At 45.1% G+C, this 25,343-nt stretch overlaps 1 protein-coding gene across 3 annotated transcripts in view; it reads left to right on the forward strand.

Moving 5' to 3' along the window:
- LOC112261798 (latent-transforming growth factor beta-binding protein 2) overlaps window positions 1-25,343 on the forward strand; it is a 148,842-nt gene that overhangs the window by 105,113 nt on the left and 18,386 nt on the right. For 2 of the 3 annotated variants that reach the window (XM_042330032.1, XM_024437410.2), the window contains exons 10-29: window positions 9,161-9,283; window positions 9,394-9,582; window positions 11,037-11,423; window positions 12,267-12,286; window positions 12,479-12,515; window positions 13,017-13,115; window positions 14,019-14,144; window positions 14,658-14,795; window positions 14,969-15,088; window positions 15,408-15,527; window positions 19,205-19,327; window positions 19,513-19,635; window positions 19,746-19,871; window positions 19,984-20,109; window positions 20,234-20,359; window positions 20,457-20,582; window positions 21,111-21,236; window positions 22,312-22,437; window positions 22,789-22,908; window positions 24,861-24,935. In XM_042330032.1, the coding sequence (XP_042185966.1) occupies window positions 9,161-9,283; window positions 9,394-9,582; window positions 11,037-11,423; window positions 12,267-12,286; window positions 12,479-12,515; window positions 13,017-13,115; window positions 14,019-14,144; window positions 14,658-14,795; window positions 14,969-15,088; window positions 15,408-15,527; window positions 19,205-19,327; window positions 19,513-19,635; window positions 19,746-19,871; window positions 19,984-20,109; window positions 20,234-20,359; window positions 20,457-20,582; window positions 21,111-21,236; window positions 22,312-22,437; window positions 22,789-22,908; window positions 24,861-24,935 (2,556 nt within the window). The remainder of the gene's footprint in view (window positions 1-9,160; window positions 9,284-9,393; window positions 9,583-11,036; window positions 11,424-12,266; window positions 12,287-12,478; window positions 12,516-13,016; window positions 13,116-14,018; window positions 14,145-14,657; window positions 14,796-14,968; window positions 15,089-15,407; window positions 15,528-19,204; window positions 19,328-19,512; window positions 19,636-19,745; window positions 19,872-19,983; window positions 20,110-20,233; window positions 20,360-20,456; window positions 20,583-21,110; window positions 21,237-22,311; window positions 22,438-22,788; window positions 22,909-24,860; window positions 24,936-25,343) is intronic. The other variant, XM_024437411.2, reaches the window with a different exon arrangement.

A 25,343-nucleotide genomic window follows, 5' to 3' on the forward strand; every position in this document is an offset into this window, starting at 1 on the left:
AAGTCAGTCTGCATGAAGCTGTCAGTCTGCAAGGAGCTGCCAGTCTGTAAGGAGCCGCCAGAGCTGCCAGTCTGTAAGAAGCCGCCAGAGCTGTCAGCCTACATGGAGCAGCCAGAGCCGCCAGTCAGCGTGGAGCAGCCAGAGCCGCCAGTCAGCATGGAGCAGCCAGATCTTTCAGTCTGCCAGGATCCGCCAGTCAGCCAGACTCTTCCAGATCTGCCAGTCAGCCAGACTCTTCCAGATCTGCCAGTCAGCCAGACTCTTCCAGATCTGCCAGTCAGCCAGACTCTTCCAGATCTGCCAGTCAGCCACTCTTCCAGATCTGCCAGTCAACCAGACTCTTCCAGATCTGCCAGTCAACCAGACTCTTCCAGATCTGCCAGTCAACCAGACTCTTCCAGATCTGCCAGTCAACCAGACTCTTCCAGATCTGCCTGTCAACCAGACTCTTCCAGATCTGCCTGTCAACCAGACTCTTCCAGATCTGCCAGTCAACCAGACTCTTCCAGATCTGCCAGTCAACCAGACTCTTCCAGATCTGCCAGTCAACCAGACTCTTCCAGATCTGCCAGTCAACCAGACTCTTCCAGATCTGCCAGTCAACCAGAACTGCCAGTCGGCCAGGATCTGCCAGTTGGCCAGGATCTGCCAGTCGGCCAGGATCCGCCAGATCCGCCAGTCAGCCAGGATCTGCCAGTCGGCCAGGATCCGCCAGTCGGCCAGGATCCGCCAGATCCACCAGTCAGCCAGGATCTGCCAGTCGGCCAGGATCCGCCAGATCCGCCAGTCAGCCAGGATCTGCCAGTCAGCCAGGATCTGCCAGTCAGCCAGGATCTGCTGAAACCACCAGCCAGCCAGGATCTGGTAGATCTACCTACCTGCCTGAGCTTCCTCTCACGCCTGAGCTTCCTCTCACTCCTGAGCTTCCTCTCACTCCTGAGCTTCCTCTCACTCCCGAGCTTCCTCTCACTCCCGAGCTTCCTCTCACTCCCGAGCTTCCTCTCACTCCCGAGCTTTCTCTCACTCCCGAGCTTCCTCTCACTCCCGAGCTGCCTCAGTCCCGAGCTGTCCTTCAGTCCCGATCTGCTCCTCAGTCCAGTGGGTTTCTGGGTGAGGACTACTAGGCCATGGTCGGCAGCGAGGGTGGACTATCCAGGGACGCGAGGAGAGGGGACTAAGACATTAACTGAGTGGGTTCCACGTCCCGCGCCGGAGCCGCCACCATGGACAGACGCCCACCCGGACACTCCCTATTGTTTTGAGGTGCGTTCGGGAGTCCGCACCTTAGGGGGGTTCTGTCACGCCCTGGTCTAAGTATTTTGTGTTTTTCTTCATGTATTGGGTCAGGCCAGGGTGTGGCATGGGGTTTTTGTATTGTGGTGTGTTTTGTCTTGGGGTTTTTGGTGTGTGTGTATTGGGATTGTAGCTAGTGGGGTTATCTAGCAAAGTCTATGGCTGTCTGGAGTGGTTCTCAATCAGAGGCAGGTGTTTATCGTTGTCTCTGATTGGGAACCATATTTAGGCAGCCATATTCTTTGAGTTTGTCGTGGGTGATTGTCCTTAGTGTCTTTGTTCCTGTCGCTGTGTTAGTTGACACAAGTATAGGCTGTTTCGGTTTTCGTTACGTTCATTGTTTTGTAGTGTTTTGTGTGTATTCGTGTTACGTTTGTTTTATTAAACATGGATCGCAATCTACACGCTGCATTTTGGTCCGACTCTCCTTCACACCTAGAAAACCGTTACAATTAAACAGCATGGAATATACCATAAAATTATGTCATGGCTTTAGAAGCTTCTGATAGGCTAATTGACATCATTTGTGTCAATTGGAGGTGTACCTGTGGATGTATTTCAAGGCCTACCTTCAAACTCAGTGCCTCTTTGCTTGACATCACGGGAAAATCAAAAGAAATTAGCCATGACCTCAGAAAAAAAATGTAGACCTCCACAATTCTGGTTCATCCTTGGGTGCAATTTCTAAATGACTGAAGGTACCACGTTCATCTGTACAAACAATAATATGCAAGCATAAACTTCATGGGACCACGCAGCCATCATACCGTTAAGGAAGGAGACGTGTTCTGTCTCGTAGAGATGAACATACTTTGGTGCGAAAAGTGCAAATCAATCCCAGAACAACAGCAAAGGACCTTGTGAAGATGCTGGAGGAAACAGATACAAAAGTATCTATATCCACAGTAAAACGAGTCGTATATCGATATAACCTGAAAGGCCGCTCAGCAAGGAAGAAGCCACTGCTCCAAAACAGCCATAGAAAAGCCAGACTATGGTTTGCAACTGCACATGGGGACAAAGATCGCACTTTTGGAGAAATGTCCTCTGTTCTGATGAAACAAAAATAGAACTGTTTGGCCATAATGACCATCGTTATGTTTGGAGGAATAAGGGGGAGGTTTGCAAGCCGAAGAACACCATCCCAACCGTGAAGCACGGGGGTGGCAGCGTCATGTTGTGGGGGTGCTTTACTGCAGGAGGGACTGGTGCACTTCACAAAATAGATGGCATCATGAGGGAGCAAAATTATGTGAATATATTGAAGCAACATCTCAAGACATCAGTCAGGAATTTAAAGCTTTGTTGCAAATGGGTATTCCAAATGGACAATGACCCCAAGCATACTTCCAAAGTTGTGGCATAATGGCTTAAGGACAACAAAGTCAAGGTATTGGAGTGGCCATCACAAAGCCCTGACCTCAGTCCTATAGAAAATTTGTGGGCAGAACTGAAAAAGTGTGTGCGAGCAAGGAGGCCTACAATCCTGACTCAGTTACACCAGCTCTGTCACGAGGAATGGGCCAAAATGTACCTATCTTATTGTGGGAAGCTTGTGGAAGGCTACCCAAAACGTTTGAACCAAGTTAAACAACTTTAAGGCAATGCTACCAAATACTAATTGAGTGTATGTAATCTTCTAATCCACTGGGAATGTGATGAAAGAAATAAAAGCTGAAATAAATAATTCTCTATTATTATTCTGACATTTCACATTCTTAAAATGAAGTGGTGATCCTAACTGACCTAAGACAGGGAAGTTTTACTGGGACTAAATGTCAGGAATTGTGAAAAACTGAGTTTAAATGTATTTGGCTAGGTGTATGTTAACTTCCGACTTCAACTGTATCAGCAGCAAATAATTTGACCACACACCTTTGGGGTTGATACCATTTTGTTTTACGTTTTACTTTGTAAAAAGAAGCTGTTATGGGACTGTTTTATTTGCTATCTCTATTACTAATCGAATGTATTGTAAGGGAAATGAAAGCATGCTATGTGTTGCAGTAGGCCTTTAGAGTAATGCAAAACATAGTCAAGGATATCTAACTTAGTGATCGGTAAACAAACGATACCAGTCAGCCTGCGCAGCTGGTCCATCGAAACTATACCGAAACTAATTTCACACATAATAAGAGTTAGCCTATAGGCAAAATGAAATGGACAATCTGATGAGCATATTCTGCAGGTTCTATTACACTTACATTTGTCAAATAGCTCTCATAATTCAAGAGTTTAGTTTCGTTTATTCATTCGACCATCTAAAAAATAACAAGCACACATAAAACTTGAAAAAGCAATACATGCACATGAGTAAAATCATGGAGGATAACACACACTAATGTCTGGGACTTATTACCATTGTTCAATCATGGAGGATAACACACACTAATGTCTGGGACTTATTACCATTGTTCAATCATGGAGGATAACACACAATAATGTCTGGGACTTATTACCATTGTTCAATCATGGAGGATAACACACAATAATGTCTGGGACTTATTACCATTGTTCAATCATGGAGGATAACACACAATAATGTCTGGGACTTATTACCATTGTTCAATCATGGAGGATAACACACACTAATGTCTGGGACTTATTACCATTGTTCAATCATGGAGGATAACACACAATAATGTCTGGGACTTATTACCATTGTTCAATCATGGAGGATAACACACAATAATGTCTGGGACTTATTACCATTGTTCAATCATGGAGGATAACACACAATAATGTCTGGGACTTATTACCATTGTTCAATCATGGAGGATAACACACAATAATGTCTGGGACTTATTACCATTGTTCAATCATGGAGGATAACACACAATAATGTCTGGGACTTATTTCCATTGTTCAATCATGGAGGATAACACACAATAATGTCTGGGACTTATTACCATTGTTCAATCATGGAGGATAACACACAATAATGTCTGGGACTTATTACCATTGTTCAATCATGGAGGATAACACACAATAATGTCTGGGACTTATTTCCATTGTTCAATCATGGAGGATAACACACAATAATGTCTGGGACTTATTACCATTGTTCAATCATGGAGGATAACACAATAAAGTCTGGGACTTATTACCATTGTTCAATCATGGAGGATAACACACAATAATGTCTGGGACTTATTACCATTGTTCAATCATGGAGGATAACACAAAGTCTGGGACTTATTACCATTGTTCAATCATGGAGGATAACACAAAGTCTGGGACTTATTACCATTGTTCAATCATGGAGGATAACACAAAGTCTGGGACTTATTACCATTGTTCAATCATGGAGGATAACACAAAGTCTGGGACTTATTACCATTGTTCAATCATGGAGGATAACACAAAGTCTGGGACTTATTACCATTGTTCAATCATGGAGGATAACACAAAGTCTGGGACTTATTACCATTGCGGTCCTCTTGAGACGAGATGGCTAGGCAAGATCGAATACAGTTAAACACAGTATGGCATTGAGATAATAAAACATAAAACAAAGAACAACATCTATCTCGTCATTGCAGTTACATCGTAGGGGTTATTCATATGGGCACAGAAGACATCAAACATATTTTTGCTTTATATTTAAAGCTGCCCAGAGAAGACGTCATTTTTATGGGCAGAGGCAACTCATTCCACTCTGAGGCTCCAGTATACAAGACAGTACCTTTCCCAGCATTACTCCTGAACCTGTATAAGCACACATCAGCAACACCTGATCTGGTGCTGTGATTGTGTGCATCCCTAACATGGGGAAAGTAATCACTTAGATATCTGGGCGCAGAACCATAAATACTCCTGTAAACCAAACCTAGTCTAATCTGGGACACCCTAGCCTCAACAGGCAGCCAGTTGAGTTCCTGAAAGCAGCTCCTGCCTATGTGAGTACGTGGACTAACCTTCAATACTACCCTGATCAGCTTATTCTGGGCTATCTGGAGCTTCCCCTTCATAAGCTTAGATAAGCCCCCAAAACAGGAAGTACTAGTGTAGTCAAAATGGCATTGAATGAGGGCAGGGGCTAGCACTTTCATGGAGTCCTTATCAAGCAGCTTGGACTTTCTAGCCAAAAAGTTAGTCCTGTCATTAACCTTCCCTAGCACCTTATTGGCCATGCTCACACCTCCCAAGCTTCCATCAAGGATACGTCCCAAGTAGCTAACAGAGGTTTTAGTAGTCAGCACCTCACCCCTTAACTCCACTCTGATTTCAGACGACCTACTCAATTTAGGTCTGGACCCAAAGTTAATTGCCTCAGTTTTCCCTAAGTGCAGAGATAGCTTATTATCTCCAAGCCATTTGCTAATGTTAGTAAGCTCTGTGCTAAGTATGCTCTCCAACATAGTTTACTTTATTGAGACACCAGAAGTACAGTCATCGGCATAAAGGAAAAGATGGCAAGAACAAGCGTCTTTCATATCGTTAATATACAGTAAAAACAGTAGAGGCCCAAGCGGTGCAGCTCTATTTCCAAATGTCACTTTTCCCCAAGAATATCTGTGCTGCCTATGCATTCAACACATGACCACCCGCACGGCAGCATTGGTCTGGCAACTAAGCAAAAACTAGTAGCATAATAAACGTACCAATTTAAATATGCTATTTTGTCACCAATGGATCAATCAATCAATCAAATGTATTTATAAAGCCCTTTTTACATCAGCCGATGTCAAAAAATGCTATACAGTCACCCAGCCTAAAACGCCAAACAGGAAGCAATGCAGATGTAGAAGCACAGTGGCTAGAAAGGCAGTTTTTCATAGCCACCGTGAATTGGCAATGAACGGGCAATAGACACCAGATAGAAACTGATAATTGTGTATGTGACTTCAGTGAACTGAATGATGAGGAGGGTGATTTAATTTAATTGATCTGAATGATGAGGGTGAAGAGGATGATTTAATTTAGAACAATAGTGTCATTTTGATAAAGAACTGTGGGTGGTCTAATTATTTTATTATGAAAGGCTGGACATGGTGTATAATTTCCCCTGGGAGAGTGAACTGAGTACAACATACAATGTGTGTAGTTCACAATGGCAAGCCGAACCAAACAAATGGACGCACTGACAGCATTGCAAATGCTGCAGAATCTAGATGAGTTGGAGTCGGATGGAGGATCAGATATTGAGCTTGAAGTCGACGTTGCTGATGAAGAGCCTTCATCTGATTCTGATGTTGATATCGAGCCTCTGCCTTCGATGCTGAGCGCCTCAGACAAAAACAGAACAAAGCCAACTGAGACGGTGATCTCAACTGCCACGGTGAGACAGGAGTCTGGGAGGGACGGCACGGTGAGACAGGAGTCTGGGAGGGATGGCACGGTGAGACAGGAGTCTGGGGGGGATGGCACAGTGAGACAGGAGTCTGGTAGTGATGGCACGGTGAGACAGGAGTCTGGGAGCGATGGCACGGTGAGACAGGAGTCTGGGAGCGATGGTACGGTGAGACAGGAGTCTGGGAGCGATGGCACGGTGAGAGAGGAGTCTGGAAGGGATGGCACGGTGAGACAGGAGTCTGGGAGCGATGGCACGGTGAGAGAGGAGTCTGGGAGGGATGGCACGGTGAGACAGGAGTTTGGGAGGGATGGCATGATGAGAGAGGAGTCTGGGAGGATGGCACGGTGAGACAGGAGTCTGGGAGGGATGGCACGGTGAGACAGGAGTTTGGGAGGGATGGCATGGAAGGGAGTCTGGGAGGGATGGCACGGTGAGACAGGAGTCTGGGAGGGATGGCACGGTGAGAGAGGAGTCTGGGAGCGATGGCACGGTGAGAGAGGAGTCTGGGAGGGATGGCACGGTGAGACAGGAGTTTGGGAGGGATGGCATGATGAGAGAGGAGTCTGGGAGCGATGGCACGGTGAGACAGGAGTTTGGGAGGGATGGCATGATGAGAGAGGAGTCTGGGAGCGATGGCACGGTGAGAGAGGAGTCTGGGAGCGATGGCACGGTGAGACAGGAGTTTGGGAGGGATGGCATGATGAGAGAGGAGTCTGGGAGGGATGGCACGGTGAGACAGGAGTCTGGGAGGGATGGCACGGTGAGACAGGAGTCTGGGAGGGATGGCACGGTGAGACAGGAGTCTGGTAGTGATGGCACGGTGAGACAGGAGTCTGGGAGGGATGGCACGGTGAGACAGGAGTCTGGTAGTGATGGCACGGTGAGACAGGAGTCTGGGAGCGATGGCACAGTGAGACAGGAGTCTGGGAGCGATGGCACAGTGAGACAGGAGTCTGGGAGGGATGGCACGGTTTGGGTAGAACAGAGATGCACATGTTGCAGCACATCAGAGATCATACTGTTGCTCATGCACACAGAAAAGGAATCAGTAGGTGGGCTATGTCTATGGATGAACTGTAAGCATTTATTGCACTCTTGTATGTCCACGGGGCGTACGGCAGAAAGAGCACGGATGTGGATTCATTTTGGTCTGATTGGTATGGGTTGGACACAACCGCTTCAGAGAGATTGTGCGACACCTGCGGCAGGTGCACACGATACCATGCCCTTGAAAACTATGTGCAGTACAACCGATTTGTTTGTGGGGCTTACTCACACAAAGCCCCGAAGCTGTGTGCTGATTGTGGACCCAAAGCATGAAGAGAAGATGAGATTAGTTCATGTGTAAGGGCATGGGTATAAGGGCACAATACAGGCTCCGATACAATCAACAAATGACTGTTTTTACATCTTGTCATGAATATATTTCCACTGATATTCATTTATGCAATTCATCCTTTACAATTGTTCATGCAGTAGTGCTTTTGTTTAGGAATACAGCAAATCATTTTTCATTTCTACTTTGTCAAAATAAGCTGTAACTGGACTTAATTAATTACTATATCTTTATTACTAATCAAATCTACAAATAAAGTTGATCAAATGGATTACACTGTAATGTTTTTAGTGTGAAGGAAACGAAAATATGCTATAGGCCTACATTTTTTCTAGGACTTTGTATAATTATACTAAATATATTCTTGACTAACTATTGTTGTTATTTTTTATTTTATATATTTCCACGGCAACGTTCTCTAGCGGGTACTTATTGTCACACCTGCTTCCGCTCCCCCTCCCTGGCGCTCGAGGGCGCCAGGCTGCCCATCATTACGCACACCTTTCACCTTCTTTACGCGCATCAGTGCTTCATTGTACTCACCTGTACTGCTTCACGTTTTGATTGCCTTTCCTATATCTGTCTGTTCCTCTGTTTCATCCCCATGTCAGTATTATTGTCATTATGTTTTTCATGTCCAGACACTATTCTGTCGTCTTCAATCATCTGTCCTTACACTTTTAGGCTGAAAGGTCAGGCAGTTCTAGGGCATCTATCATTTGTCATCTAGGGCATCTATCACATGTCATCTAGGGCATCTATCATCTGTCATCTAGGGCATCTATCACATGTCATCAAGGGCATCTATCATATGTCATCACTTGCCAGTAGCTAATGGTTTTGATTACTTACACCCCATATTACTACTTGGGCATATCTCAATGTGTGATGATGACAAATGACTAACTTCCTCCATCTTCTCTAGCTGTCAGAAACGTTGTAGAATACAACACATTTTTGTGTATGGGAGTCTGTAATAAATGTAGACTTAGGGATGAGAGTAAGTAACTTATTCCTATACATGGAGATGTGTAATTGGATATGAGATCATTATTACATAATGAAAGAGGTTTTTGTTAGTCACGTTGTTGTTTTTTGTTGCCCTCCTGACACCAATAACATTGCCTCGATGCCTTGTTATAACCCAACAATCAGATACTGTACTATTTATTTGATGCATTTGTTGAACCTTTTTTAACTAGGCAAGTCTGCCATGGTGTGTTTTCTTCTCCTAGACATCAACGAGTGTCTGATGAACGGGATCTGTAAGAACGCTGAGTGTCTGAATACCAGAGGAAGCTACAGATGCACCTGTAAACCAGGCTACATGCTGGACCCTGCCAGGAGCCACTGTGTCTGTGAGTACTCCTACTGTCTGTTGCTATGACTGATGGCCTGTCTGTCATATGGTGTTTCCTTGGTGTGTGAAGTCTGTCTGATGAAGGTGTATATGTTTTTTTCCGGACAGCGGACAAGGCTGTGTCGGACCAGAGGGGGATGTGTTACCGCTCAGCATCAGCAGGGACCTGCTCTCTGCCTCTCACCCAGCACATCACCAAACAGATCTGCTGCTGCAGCCGTGTGGGCAAGGCCTGGGGCACGGCCTGGGGCACGGTCTGGGGCACGGCCTGCGAGAGGTGCCCTCTGCCAGACTCAGGTACCCACACACACAGATCCTACTTCTACCACTCTGTCTATTGTGCTCTTTTTCTCTAGTACATGTGGTGGAGATGGCCACTCCAACCTCGATGAACTGGTCAAATACTTTGATTACACTAGGTGAACATTTGTTGGCTGGGTTGGATTTTAAAGATGGTATGAAATGTGTGATCTTAATGAAAACATACGTGCTACTCAACACAACAGTCGGCTTCACTCACCGTATTATGCTGGCTGTCTCAGCCCGACAGTCATGTAATGCAGTTCAAAGAAAACCCTAAATGTTTCATGTGGAATAAGCTCAAAACAACAGAACCTTCATATGTCAAAGCTGCATAATATTAAAATAGTGGAAGTCAATCTTGTATCACACAGGTTCTTGGAGGTAAATGACAGTAATAGTCCAGCTAGCAACCCCCCTCCTTCGAAAAGAGAGTCAGGCCAAATGAAACATGGAAAATGGTTTTTATCCTATTTTATACTTGCAGATTTTATCTTCAAAGTCAGAGAAAATAACATTATTTAGAGTGGTGCCTGTTTCGGTGATTGATTCATGGAGGTTGTCACAGATCAGATATTTGAGAGCCAGACCAGACCTCCATGGTGCTCTGCCAGACTAGTACTCTACTCTGTGGCTCTGTGTGCAGATATAGTCCACATACAGCCTGAGTACCCTGAGTCAGACACTGGCTGTTGTATGACCTGACAATCTGTTAGAGCCATGTTGAACACAGAGAATCCAGACTCATTATTAGTAGTCTGGTAATAGGAGCACGTTGACTTCACATCATGTCAGACTTAAGGCTCTGATATGTATACAGCCACAAACCCCCAGCTCCATCCGCATTATAGACATCAGTCAGGAGACTATCATCATAGCCACACTTCCTGCACTTAACCACAATGCTATCAATATTAGAGATTCTCCGTCCTTTATAACATTCGCCTCTGTTCCAGGGGCCTCTGTTCCAGGTCAGACAGGGGACAATACTGTTTAACTGTAATAGATTTACCCCTGCTGAAGTCTGTTGGGCTCCAACACAAAGAGATGCAATCACCCTCCTTTTACCTCTTCAGTCAGTCTTCTACTGCCCAGAGTTCAAAGGTCAGATATGTTATATGATCCTCTACTTCCCCCTTGGCACTGCACTGAGTGTCTGACACATCCAAATCGACCCTGTGATATCCTCTCTGACGGCTGTCACTGCCCTGGCAGCCCCCTCCCTGGCCATGGCTGAAAACCAATCCCCTTCACAAAGGAGAGACTACAGTATGGCATGCTGTACATAATGGTATTACACGGATGGCTTATGGTATTGCTGCGAACACCAGACAGAGATGCGATCCATAATTACTGTCTGGCAGCGTTTCATGTTAGCTCAGGAGCCCAAGGGGGGAATATAGCCTTATGATGTTTTCTATGGTTCTTTGTTTGCCCCTGTACGCCTGCAGACCATTTCAAGGAGATCTGTCCCGCTGGCCACGGCTACACATACTCGCGCTCCGATGTGCAGATCTCCCTGAGACAGCTGGAGGAAGAGGAGCTGAGTAGGACAGGTGTTTCCTGGGAGGCCCAGAACCCTAGCCACCCCCAACTGCCCCAGCAGCCAGCTCAGCCCCCGCAGCAGCTGCCCCACATCCAACAGACCCCACAGATCCCACAATACCCCCACCATCCACAGCACCCCCAAGAGCTCCCACAGCACTCCCACCATCCAGAGCACCCCCAGACACCTCAGAACCCTCAGTACCCTCACACTGTACAACAACCCCAGTACCCTCTCCATCCAGACCCAGACACACAGCATCCTGCTGAGGAGACCCACAGCCAGCCACAAGGTGAGAACAATGATAATATTATACATACTTTGTGGTGTTTGTGTCGACCACTGATAATATTATTTCTACAACACACTGTACTAAAATGGATTTAAAGTTGCAAGGTTACACAATGGAAACCCTTTTAGTAGACAAGGATAAAGTAGCTATTTACACAGATGAAAACATCAACAGGATGTATTTTATCCACAAATATCGCTTTATCCTCATCTACTAAATATCAAACAGTATTTGTTTCCTCTATCTGTCAGAATACACCTCCCTTAAGCGTTTGAGCAGAGGACTTAATCCACAAAGGTCAGACATCTGCGACCTCTGGATCTTCTGTGAAACATTCTTCTGATTTGCAGTTATGAGATCATTTATCGCCATGGCCTGAGAAAAATGATTCACTAGGGTAGCCTAGTGGTTAGAGTGTTGGACTAGTAACCGGAAGGTTGTGAGTTCAAAAACCCCTGAGCTGACAAGGTACAAATCTGTCGTTCTGCCCCTGAACAGGCAGTTAACCCACTGTTCCCAGGCCGTCATTGAAAATAAGAATGTGTTCTTAACTGACTTGCCTGGTTAAATAAAGGTAAAATTAAAAAATTAAAAAATATCTAAGATACCTATTCTCCCTTCTTTATTCCATGGACTGTAGTGTACATTATTATCAGAGTCCAGGTCTTCTCCCCGGCTTAGGGGATAAATGTTTTATTAGAAACAAAGACCTTAAGATGGCTTCTAAACAGTAAAATGCCCGATGAGAACATAGATTGATATCTTAATGGTTATATGTGATAATGCAAACAGAATGTCAGCTTTCTCTACTGATAAAACGGCCTCTTCTCTGTCTCCTAACAGATGTGGAAATATTGAACCCGGTGAGTTCCTCTTCCCGGAAAAAAGCACATGCTTTTTAAATGTTTATTGTAGAAAAAGCTTCCAGCATCTCTCAGCTGTAAGACACTTATGGTATTAGGTCTTTCCATACAACATATGAAGAACATATTTGAGTTTGATGGTTATAGCGTGTCGTAAAACCCAATTATAACCTATTCTTGCTTATTCCACAGTCTCCTGTTGCAACAGACTCACCATTGAAGTACTCAGGTAATTTATCTAATTTCCAATTCATCAAAGAACCTTGTCACAATGGTGTCATATTCATAACTCATAATGCCGGTTTCAACCTGTCATTTACTGTGGTGTTTTTACACAGTGGTCATGGTGCATTGATAAAGCAAATGGGCGCAACAGAGAAAACAGAGGTTTTACCATGCAGTAAGGCACGTGGGGTCCTGATCCATTTTCTATAAATCGCTCACACACAGCACACAGCAGAGGCAGCCTGCCCCGGTACTCCCCTGCCAATGAAATTGATAAAGTATATAGGCTGAGTTGATCTATGAGTCCCGCTGATGTCTTTTATTGTGCTGTTTTTAGCCAGCAGAAAGGGCATCTTTCATCTTTACATCCCTGCCATGCTACCGTAGGATGACCTTGTGAGTGATTGTCATGACATTGCCAGTTGGAAAAGCAGATACTATATCAGTGTCTCTCTCTCTTTCCCTCTCCCTCCCTCTCTCTCCTCCCCCAAACTCTCTCCAGTAGATGTGGTAGAGAAAGTCACTCCTGGCTCTCCCGTCAACCTGGGGCCTGAGTCTGAGGGCCAGCGTACAGCCTCCATCATCGTGGCCACTCAGGTCACAGGTGAGAGTCATGGTCACAGTACACTGCATGGCCACGCCACTTCAATGAAATGACGTTGAACCAACGTGGAATAGATGTTGATTTGACATCACTGTGCCTTCGACATCCACTGATGTTATGTTAGTAACAGTACATTAAGAGATGCAGTTTTATTTTGATTTGATGGGGTGAACAGTCTACTCATAATTCTCCCCAATAACTATTAAAATGATGACTTGCAAGTAAACTTTATTCTTTCTAGATACAGATGGGATCTCAATGAATTTGTGAGTTGTGTCCAACAGGCCTGTTTGATAGACATTTCTGAGGGCTGACCTGTAGTTTAGCAAGGGTCTCTTAGTGGACCCTCTCCTCCAAGCCAACTTGGCTTCAGGCTTCCGAGTAGCACAGAGGGTGAGAAACCAGAGAGAGGGCGAGAAACCAGAGAGAGTGTGCCTTTTGGAAGAGATAAATGGACTGGACAGCTGCCAGGCGCTGGGCCTGCATGAAAAGAAGAGAGAGAAGACTGTGTGTTAGTGACTCGCTGTCATCCTATGGAGAGGGTCAGAGCTCTGAGCCAAACCCAGTAGCCCACCCTCAGCTTGTGCTTACAAGAACCACTTTGGACTGAAACAAGTCCAATGACAGGCTTAACAGTGCGTTGCCCACCTTCTCGTTCGGACCCTTAATGAGCGCCCCCTGCCCCCTCTTACAACACTACACCAACCTGTCCTCCCATCCAAGGCTCCACCATAAAACAACCTGAACGTATCCATGGAGAATAACATGTGGTGGACGAGTGAATTAGGAAGAGTTGTGTACAAAGGGTTAGCCAATGGGATCAGACGAACACGGCATGTCTATGTACTGAGGTATTGTATTGAATGTTCACACAGGTTACTCAGTGTCAGTATCTCCTCACAGATATTGACAAGTGCGCCATCACTCCAACCATATGTGGCCATGGGCGGTGCGTGCCAGTGCAGACAGGCTACACCTGCTACTGTGACCCCGGCTACAAGCTGAGCGCGCTCCAGACCAACTGCATCGGTAAGACGGGAAGAGGTGGGCGGGTAAAGGGGGCTTCTCCGAGAGTTCTGTCAGCTCTCCATATCATTGTCTCAACACGAGCTTCGCTGTTCACACCACATACTATACAAGCACAGAGGCCTTGAGAAATCAAGAGCCAAGTGAAAGCAATCCCTGTGTTTATGTTGACCCGTTATGCGATGCCTGACAACACGGTCGGAGTGATCCAGAGAGCTGCCACGGAGCTTTAATCCGTTACCTCACTCTGCAGTCGCCGTCCAAGCCCTACTCTGGGCCATCACGAAGGAATGCCTGCACTGTGGAGGGGCTCCAGAGTGAAGGGTTGGAAAGTGCAAGGTCTTCAGTGGTGAAATGTAACTGAAATGTAACACTCTGGCCTCTCCTCCCACTCCACTCTCTCTCTCTCTCTCTCTCTCTCTCTCTTTCTCTCCCTCTCTCTCTCTCTCTCTCTCTCTCTCTCTCTCGCTCTCGCTCTCTCTCCATTCCATTTTTCTCCAGATTCTTTTTCTCCAGATGTGAATGAGTGTGAGGAAGACCCTTGTGGAGGGAAGGGCCGTTGTGTGAACACCTTTGGCTCCTACACTTGCCACTGCTACAGCGGCTACAGCTTTGGCTACAAGGTCATCACCCAGAACAGGAAGTTCTGCCATGGTAAGAGGAGGAGGCAAAGCATGCTGGGTGCTGTAGTTTTAGCTGTAGTTTTCCTGCTCTCATACCAGAATAGAACTGGTAAGGACAAATTCAGACAAGCAATGTTCCTCTAAGCCAGATTCGTAGAACAAGTCTTCTTTGTTACTCTGACTTGTTCGGGTGATTTTGTGCAGATATAAATGAGTGTGACATGGCCAACAAGTGCCAGGATGGGGACTGTTTCAACACAGAGGGATCTTACTCCTGTGAATGCAAGAGTGGCTACGCCAAGTCCTGGAGGGGACAGTGTGAAGGTGAGTCCAGCACAGAGACAGATAGGCTTAACACTCTGAACTAACAGAACATCACACTGCAGCTTGGCCAGCGGTGTTTATTGACTGCCCTGGGTTCATGTCCAATCCAGCCACAGAACAGCCATTGTTGTATTTTCCTTAGTTCTGTGCCAGGGGAAAAACAATGTAGAGACTTTAAATTGGAGGCCGTACCAGAGGGGGGCTGTTTGCATGGGTATTGGTCTGTGTGTGTGTAAATGCAGACTGGATCCAGCTAATCGAAGGCTTGTTTTAATGGTATTTCCTCACCTCCCCTCTCCCTCCCCTGTTCCCTGGCCAGATGTGGATGAGTGCCGGGACCCCCACTCATGCCCCAGTGGAAGGTGTGTCAATGCCCCAGGCTCCTTCCAGTGCCAGGCTTGTGGCCCCGGGTTCAAGGCTGCCAGAGGGAGATGTCTGGGTAAGAGTGGCCGCCAAAGGCCACGCCTGGAAATGAACTGGGTTTCCCTCTTAAACTTCTTTATGATTGGATAATATTCCCCCAGCCTGCCTGGCACACTTTACGTGAGCAAAGCTTGCTGTTGGTAACACCAGAAATGACCAATAAGACGTCCTCAGTGCAACAGTGAAGGGTCTTAAGGACATTTTGACAGGCCTGATACTCTACAGTTTGCCATCAAATTCGACACAGCTGAATTAGATTTTTCACTAGTGTTTTAGCTCAAAAGTCTGGAATCATTGAGGATTCTAGAAGAATTATCTCAGGGCTTGAGTGAGTGACTCCTCGACTAGGTCCTCTACTCTCTCACGTTTTAATTGTTTCTTTTTTTATACTTCAAATACAAACTTATACATATAACAACAACTTACAGACACACACAAACAATGACTACATCTTATCTGCCCAGACCCACATGCTCACTCCCCCATCCCTCATTATCGTTTGCCACTTGGCCTTAAATTGTAGCAATTCCTTTTTTCTCGGTTGCCAATGGTATTTCAATAATAAATCATTTGATTTTTCCATTTTGTCAATGATGGCGGATTGATTGACTTCCAAGATTTTAGTATACGTTTTTTTCAAGATGAGTGATAAGAAGAAAATCCTCCTGCCCATTGGGTCTCACTACACCCCCATATGCCATGTCTTGAAATATACAGACAGATGGATTCAAAGTAAGTTTACATTGTAATACAGTACTTCTGACAGCCAACTTTCTAGCTCAGCCCACAACTTCCAAGACTTTATAGCATTCCAAGAAAGCATGGATTATTGAGTCTTTATTAGTTTTACACTTGAGACATGACTCTGCCTGAAGAATTTGTGAATTTTGTCTCTTGTATAAAAAATTCTATACATTAGTTTAAACTGGATTAAGCATAAATTAACTGTAATTTTATTAGTTATGCTCCAACTTTCCCTCCATCTTGTGCCAACATCAGTTCTTTTTAAGTCTTGGTTCCAATAGTTTATATTTTTTTCTAGGAGATTGTCAGTTGGATATGCTCTCTGCAAGGTTTTATATATCTTACCTATCATATGAACATCCATTTCTGACTCAAATAAGATTCCCTCAAGTTTGCTCTGATGTCCAAAAGTGATATGCCTCTTTTAAGTTGCATGTTTTTAAAACGATCTACATTGGTCAGTCCAAAATGTCTTTTTAATTCTGCCATGGAAATACATGTACTGTTACCAAGTCATTTATGGTTTCTATGCCTTTATGTTTCTATGGTTTCTAAGGCTTAATATTGGATGTTGTATTGTCAGGGGACTACCACATCACCCCAACCACAGTGCAGAGTAGCAGTAGAGGCCTGGTGGGCCTTGAGTGATGAGAGCGAGTTAGTGACACCTAGGCTAGGTCCTCCACTCTCTCACTCTTTCCCTTCCAGTGGCTCCATTATTTGTGTAATATCTGCCCCTCCTGCTCTTCCCACCTATCCCTAGCCCCCGGGGTCAGACCCATATTGTTTAAACACATCGCCTTGTTATTGCGGATCTTTTCATATCATCTGCTGCTGTAAAAGATTGTTTATAATACTTCATTTTGGGAGAGTCAAAATATTTTCCCTTGGCCTCAGCCTTAAACAAACAGCCTATTATTTTTTGAATGGCTCTGGCCACTGCAGTGGAGGACTGAGTGAGGACTGAGTGAGGACTGAGTGAGGACTGAGTGAGGACTGAGATATATGGAGGGGTTAATATTACCCCACTGTTAAAATGCCCTGTCAGACAAACAGGGCTGTGGTTATTCACCTATAGCCCTGCCTCTGTTACACTATAAAACCTCTGAGGGTTTATACAGCTCCAATACACAGTCCATGACACACTATACAAGGTCTGTATCATGCTGAAGGAGCCAACAACACAGCGTAGCAACCCCCTAACCTCGAGGTGCTCATTTTACATAAGAGGCACTCCTGGCTGGTATTGCGTCATCTTCTCCCTCTCACCACTACCATCCCCACTCATCAAGAAAAGGATTGAATATTTGAGCTTCTGAGGTGATTAATTTGTCAAATTCAAGTTCTCCCAGTCAGTGGTGTAAAGTACTTAAGTAAAAATACTTTAAAGTACTACTTAAGTAGTTGTTTGGGGTATCTGTACTTTACTTTACTAAAATTGTGTTATCTGGTTTGCTTAATGTAAGGAATTTTCCATTATTTTTCCATTTACTTTTGATACTTGAGTAAATGTAATACCAAATACTTGTAGGCTTTTTCTCAAGTAGGATTTAACTGGGTGACTTTCACTTTTACTTGAGTCATTTTCCATTAAGGTATCTTTTAATCAAGTATGAAAATGGAGTACTTTTCCCACCACTGCTTCCAGTCTGAACTCACATATGAAAGGTGAACGTAATGTTCAGTCAGTTTTTGACATTTCTAGAATGTCTTCCCAATGATTCCTATGACTAAACAAGGCTGGAGCTTACCTCATGGGTTCTTTGATTACTTCAATCTGATTACTTTCCCTTCAAGGAAAGTACTACATTAGCTCCACTGTTGTCTGCTAAGAGGTCTTTAAACACATACAATCAATCCTCTCATAGCGTTCTATGTTATGATGTGGAGTATAACTAGCTGCTGAGAGGCACTTCCTCTGGAAATGAGGTGGAACACAGGAGTTAAATAAACCCCCACTAAAAGGACCAGCAACAGGCTAATATCCACATGGTGAAGGAACTCAACTCAACCAGGGACCATGTATGCAAGCAGCAAGTGTGTTCCCCATGTTTGTTTCCAGCATCTGCCTTAGTCAATTGCCTGTACACTCTTTACACTCTTAGAAAACCTAAAAGGGTTCTTCGGCTGTCCCCATAGAGAACCCTTTTTGGTGCTAGGTAGAACCCTTTTGAGTTCTATGTAGAAGCTTTTCCACAGAGAGTTCTACATGGAACCCAAAAAGTTGAACCTGGGACCAAAAATGGTTCTCTTATGGGGACAGAACCAAAGAAACCTTATGGAATCCTTTTTTCTAAGAGCGTAGGACAGTAGTTGGAATCCAATTGGCTGCGTAAATGGATAAGCCTAGTTGGTTGTGCGATAGAGAGAACAGCTCCAGCCCCATGTCAGACATATCGTAGAGGACTGAGAGATGCCAGGAGATTGCAGAAACAAAGTTTTGGGCCGTACTGACAGACGTCTGGCTAGAGCCACCGCAGGCAAGGCAAGGCACACACAAAGCCCTGCCTGTGTTCCACTGGATGTTTTCAGCGCTGTAGCCGTCTGTTTCTACTGTCTCATTCACCTCACATTAAAGCTGCCTGCACAGCTGTGTGGAGAGAGTTCAACTCTGCCCACTCATACACACACATCTCCATGCTCGATCCACACACGAGATAGAGCTGTCTGGCACATGCTTAGATCCATGAAATACAATTTTTGATTTATGCCTTTTGGAGTCTACTTTAAAACCATGTTTTTGCATGAATGTTTCTACACAAATAAAGTGTTTCTGCCGTTATCCTGTGTATTAACTTAGAGCATGAAGTGGAAAATATTAAGGCAGGGCAATAGATAACGACAAACATTCACAGTAACAGTGTATTTCTACTGATCATGTCATGGGTTGTGGGTGTTTTTGATACCTGTCATGGTGACCTTAATGTTAGTGACCTGTCTCACCCTCAGACGTAAACGAGTGTTTGGACCAATCGGTGTGCTTCCATGGTAGGTGTGTCAACTCCGAGGGCTCTTACAGCTGTAACTGTTACCAAGGATACCAGGCCTCTTTGGACAACAACAGTTGTCAAGGTACTTGTTTGTGAGAACAGTCACACATACATTTCCCAGGTTTGGTCTTAAAGTGACAGTTTTCTGAATGGGCAATAGCGCTACTGAAGAAGCCTTAGAGGTCCAGGGGCTTTCAATAAATGTTGTTAACCGTGAGGAGCAGTGGTGGTTTAACGAGGTCCTCCTCCACACTGTCTTTTCTCCAGATGTGGATGAGTGTCTGCTCCCTGGTGCCTGCCTCCATGGCAGGTGTGTCAATCTGGATGGCTCCCACAGGTGCAGCTGTAACCCTGGTTACCAAACCACTCCTGACAGCAGGGCCTGTGAAGGTCTGTAAAGGATTAGATGTGTGGAATATGACTCTTCACGGTATAACGCTGCTCTCTTTGAGCCCTGAGCTCTCTGTGGCTTTTTTAATGCCTCATCATTGTTTTATTAGATGTCGATGAGTGTGCTACTCCTAATGTGTGCCCCGGGGGAATTTGCACTAATACCGAAGGTTCCTACTCATGCAAGAACTGCAGCCCGGGATTCCAGCGATCAGCTGATGGACAGAGATGTGAAGGTACTGTATGTAACCTGTACAACCTTTAGTGTTTCAGTCAATTGGTATAACTACCATGTCAGATAGTGTGTAGCAACCTACTGTACATTCTTAATCCCTGTCCTTGTTCCAGATGTGGATGAGTGCTCCCAAGCAGACATGTGTCTAGGAGGGGTATGTGCCAACACAGAGGGCTCCTTCACCTGCACCAGCTGTAAGGACGGATACCGGGTTTCCCAGGACAGGCAGAGGTGTGAGGGTGAGTGCAGTCAAAGCCTTCCCCAGCTGGCACATTCACCCACGCCTTTTAAGACTTGCCCTGTGTGTGTATCAACTGTATCAATAGTAGATCTTGTCTGTGCTTGTCTGCGTGTCTCCTCCAGATATTGATGAGTGCCAGTCTGGGTCTGTGTGTGCTAACGGAATCTGTCTGAACTCTGAGGGCTCCTACTCCTGCATCACCTGTCCCTCAGGCTACAGCGTCTCCCTTGATGGAGAGGTTTGTGAAGGTTTGTCCATCCTCCCTGAAACCACATCTAATGGTCTGTCCTGAAGGAGTTGTATGTTACCGACCAGTCTGAGTTTGTTTGTTACTTATTGAAACAGATATTGATGAGTGTGCGCTGCCCACTACGTGCCCCAAGGGAACATGCACCAACACAGAGGGTTCTTTCATCTGCACCACCTGCAGGCCAGGCTACAGAGTGACTGAGGATGGGCTGGAGTGTGAAGGTGTGTTATGGTATGCTGTGTAAGGATGTTAGGTTCTGCCCTCGGCCCTGCGTGTGTCAGACGTCAGAGAGGCTGCCAGGAACACCCCACTGGGCCCTGTGTGAGTCCAGCCAGGCCTCTCTCTCACACATTGCCTGTTTTAACAGCAGGCTCAGGTTGTCTGTAAATGGCATCAGGTGTGACGACTTGGACACAAAGCCCCTCTCCTGAGCTAAAGATCCCAAAATACTCCTCCCAGACATCACATCATAACTGGGTCCTGGATCCCTCTCCCTCTGGCACCATGTGTTCAAAAGAATGAGCCGTAGGCCTCAAATATAACACAGTGAAGTCAGCATGTCCCACTGATAGATCAGCTGGAGAGATAGATGTGTTGACAGTGGAACTTTATGCCATATCATTTATAAACTGATCAAAATGATTACATGTGGCACACTGTCATGTCTTCCACCAGGCCTGCTGACCTCTGCGACAGCTCAGGGATGTAGTTAACAGGGCTTCTCTCTGTCTCTCTGTCCTGTTGTTCAGATGTGGATGAGTGCTTGGTGGCTAACGTGTGCCCAGGCCAGCTGTGTAGGAATAGTCCCGGATCCTTCTCCTGCAGGAGCTGTGGGACTGGCTTTACCCTGTCTGAGGACGGCTCCCACTGCATGGGTAAGACTGCCGAACTAACCTCTGGAAAACACTTACCCCCACCCTCCCCTTCTTCTCCCCAAGAGGAAGACTACAGATCCAGTCCGTTATTATTCAATGTTATTTAACTTAATGGAAGGGTGGATCGAGACTAGGACGAAGATATCCTTTTTGAAATGTTTTGCTCTGGGAAAATCCTGAAAACAAGTTCAATTCAGATTTTGATTGGGTTTTAATGGATGCCTCCATGCCAGGAAAGGATTAACGGCCTAATTTGAAATTAAACCGACCTCTGCCCTGCTCGTATGTAGTCAGCACACACTGTGGAACTCCTCTTTTGACCCACAAGCAAACGGAGCCATTTCAATCACTTAACAATGGAATGCACTATTTTCCCAATATTAAATATAATCTGTACCAGAGCAAGGAATTTCCAATGATCACATAACAGAGAGCCAGGGAGTGTTTGTTGATACAGTAATTATACCCAACCTGTAATAGCTTGCTGTTTTGGAATCGATGCCTGTCCTGCATACTTAGCCTGTCTCTCCATCCTTTTTAATAAAGCACTGTCAGTGCAAGCTAATAAAGGAGGCTTTGCTTACTGTATGTGCAGACTGACTCCTTGCATTCAGCCATTAGTCATGTTATCAGGCCAGAGACTCTGAGAGGCTGTCTCCTTGCATTCAGCCATTAGTCATGTTATCAGGCCAGAGACTCTGAGAGGCTGGCTCCTTGCATTCAGCCATTAGTCATGTTATCAGGCCAGAGACTCTGAGAGGCTGGCTCCTTGCATTCAGCCATTAGTCATGTTATCAGGCCAGAGACTCTGAGAGGCTGTCTCCTTGCATTCAGCCATTAGTCATGTTATCAGGCAGAGACTCTGAGAGGCTGGCTCCTTGCATTCAGCCATTAGTCATGTTATCAGGCCAGAGACTCTGAGAGGCTGTCTCCTTGCATTCAGCCATTAGTCATGTTATCAGGCCAGAGACTCTGAGAGGCTGTCTCCTAGAACTGATAGGCTAGATCTGACCTCACTCATGTTCTGATGCTCTCTCTCTCAATCTCTCTCCTTCTCTCTCTCTCTCTCCTTCAGACATAAATGAGTGCCTGTCCATGGGGGTCTGTCCCATGGGCGTTTGCAACAACACAGAGGGCTCTTACTCCTGTATGACCTGTGACCTTGGCTACACGCTGGCGCCCAATAAGCTCTCCTGTGAAGGTACAATTTTTTTTTACTAGGGACTAAACTCTAATGTCCCTTCACTCATGCTGGAAGTTCTCCTTTATGCTGAGGATTTATTTCCAGTCAGTCACAGCTCTGCATGGTAGACCAACACTGGCAGGTGTGGTATGAGTCGTCATAATTCCCTGAAGTCAATTCTGAAAATGATGTATATTCTTGTGGGAGGTTGTGACCCTTTCCTCAAGGTTTTGGCCACATTATTTGGAGGATAAACTGAGAACCCACTTGGATTAATAGCCAATGATCTGCCATCTGTGGTGTGAATGTGTCACGCTACATTAGACTGTATGGTATGTGTGTTTCCCCTCCATGTCCCCTCCCCGGCAGACATCAATGAGTGTGAGGACAGCGGTCTGTGTCTGGGAGGACAGTGCACCAACAGCCCCGGCTCCTACAGCTGCTCCTGTCCCCCGGGTCTGGAGCTGGTGGATGGGACGTCCTGTAGAGGTACACACACAAACACATCAAAAGTGGAATTCTAGGATCCCAACACAACCACAGAGACAAGTACAGTGCCTTCAGAAAGTATTCATGCCCCTTGACTTATTCCATTTTTTTGTGTTACAGCCTGAATTCACAGTGGATTACATACATTTTTTTCACCCATCTGCACACAATATCCCATAATGACAAAGTGAAAACATGTTTTTAGAAATGTTGGCAAATTTATTGATAATGAAGTAAAAAAATCTGATTTACATAAGTATTCACAGCCCTTGGTTATGACACTCCAAATTGAGCTCAGGTGCATCCAATTTCCTTTGATCATCCTTGGGATTTCACTTCAACTTGATTGGAGTCCACCTGTGGCCAATTCAATTGTTTGGACATTATTTAGAAAGAAACATACCTGTCTATAAGGTCCCACAGTTGATACTGAATGTCAGAGCAGAAACTATACCATGTACTCCAAGGAACTGTACGTAGATCTCCGAGGTAGAATCGTGATGAAGCATATATCTGGGGAAGGGTATACATCAATTTCTAGAGTGTTTAAAGTTTCCAAGCGCACCGTGGTCTCCATCATTGGCAAATTAAAAAAATATGGAACTACCAAGACTCTGCCTAGAGCTGGCCGTCCAAACTGAACAAGCAAGAAGGACCCTGGTCAGGGAGGTGACCAAGAACCCAATGACCACTCTGACAGAACTACAGAGTTCCTTGAGATGGGAGAACCTGCCAGAAGGACAAGTCTCTACAGCACTTTACCAATCTGGGCTTTATGAGAGAGTGACCAGACAGCGTCAGGGACTGGGAGACTGGTAAGGATAGAGGGAACAATGAATGGAGCAAAATACAGACAAATCTTTGACGAGAACCTGCTTCAGAGTGCAAACGACTTTAGACTGGGGAGAAGATTTAAGTTCCAACAGGACAATGACCCCAAGCATACAACCAAAGCAACGCTGGAATGGCTTCAGAACAAGAATGTGAAAGTCCTTGAGTGGCCCAACCAAAGCCCAGACTTGAATCTGTTTTGAAAATCGGTGGAAAGACTTGAAGATTGCTCTTCACTGCCGATCCCCATCTAACTTAACAGAACTTGAGAAACTCTGCAAGGAAGAATAGGAGAAAATCCCCAAATCCAGAAGTGCAACTCTGATAGACATACCCAAGGTGACTCAGAGCTGTAATCACCCCCAAAGGTGCTTCTACAAAGTATTGACTCAGATGTATGAATACTTATGTAAATGTGACATTTCTATATTTCAATTAATACATTTGCAAAAATGTCTAAACATGTTCTCACTTTGTCATTATGGGGTATTGTGTGTAGATGGGTGAATTCAGGCTGTAGCACAACAAAATGTGGAATAGCCAAGGGGTATGAATACTTTCTGAAGGCACTGTAAGTACAATGAAAAGGCTCTTTATTGCTGATCTTAAATGGCATTACTTGATTAATTCTGTTTTAAACTAAGTTAAACGTTTAAGGAGGCTAGGAGTTAGGACTGCGGTATAGCCTGAATTTAACATTGAGCCCTGAGGAAAAACTAACAGCTGCAGTGTTACTTCACTCACACAGAGCATTGGTTTACATTCGTGCAGGGTTGCCCACCGTACGTGGCTTCGTTGAGGGATGTGGCATTGGCTTTGAAACTGTGTTCCCCAACAACTCTGGTGGGGAACCTCCCAGTGGCTGTGTACAGTACTTAGGCTGCACTCACATACTCTGGAACAAACACTTTCCTTTAGATGGTGCTTCTGTGAGCGTTGTACAGGTCCACTCTCTGTAGTCGAAAGCTGGATGGCAGGCTCTCCCTGCTGCGCCAGGCATGTCCCCCATGTCTGTAACATACAATTAGAGCATGTACTGACCTACAGCTTGGAATCACACACACAAAAGCACTTTTCTTTAGTGTTCTAGAGAGCATTGTAATGTAGTCATTTTCTCCCAGGCGGTCAGTGGAGAGAGACAGATGTGCAGCGAGAAGTCAGAGTGGAGAGGTTCCAAGTTGAATGGCGCGTTGGAGGTAAGCGTCCATTTACTTTTGCCTCTAGTTCTGGGGCATGTTTAGCAATTAGTTCGTGATAGGCATTGACAACAGCTGTCTCATGGTCAATATAGTCCATGCCAATCTGTAGAATCACCGCACAAGTAAATAGTTCAAGCTATTCAATTTCACACGTGAGAATGGCAATCGTAAATAACACAGCACACATGAGTGAAAGGCACTCGTAAAATAGGGGATGCTAGCAAAATATGACATGCTGATAAGTCATATCATAAATATGCTGATAATATAAAGTATACTGAACAAAAATATAAATGCAACAATTTCAAAGATTTTACTGAGTTACAGTTCATAGAAGGAAATCAGTCAATTGAAATGTATTAGGCCCTAATCTATGGATTTCACATGACTGGGAATACAGATATG

This window comes from Oncorhynchus tshawytscha, linkage group LG11 (genome assembly GCF_018296145.1).
Source record: "Oncorhynchus tshawytscha isolate Ot180627B linkage group LG11, Otsh_v2.0, whole genome shotgun sequence".
Taxonomy (NCBI): domain Eukaryota; kingdom Metazoa; phylum Chordata; class Actinopteri; order Salmoniformes; family Salmonidae; genus Oncorhynchus; species Oncorhynchus tshawytscha.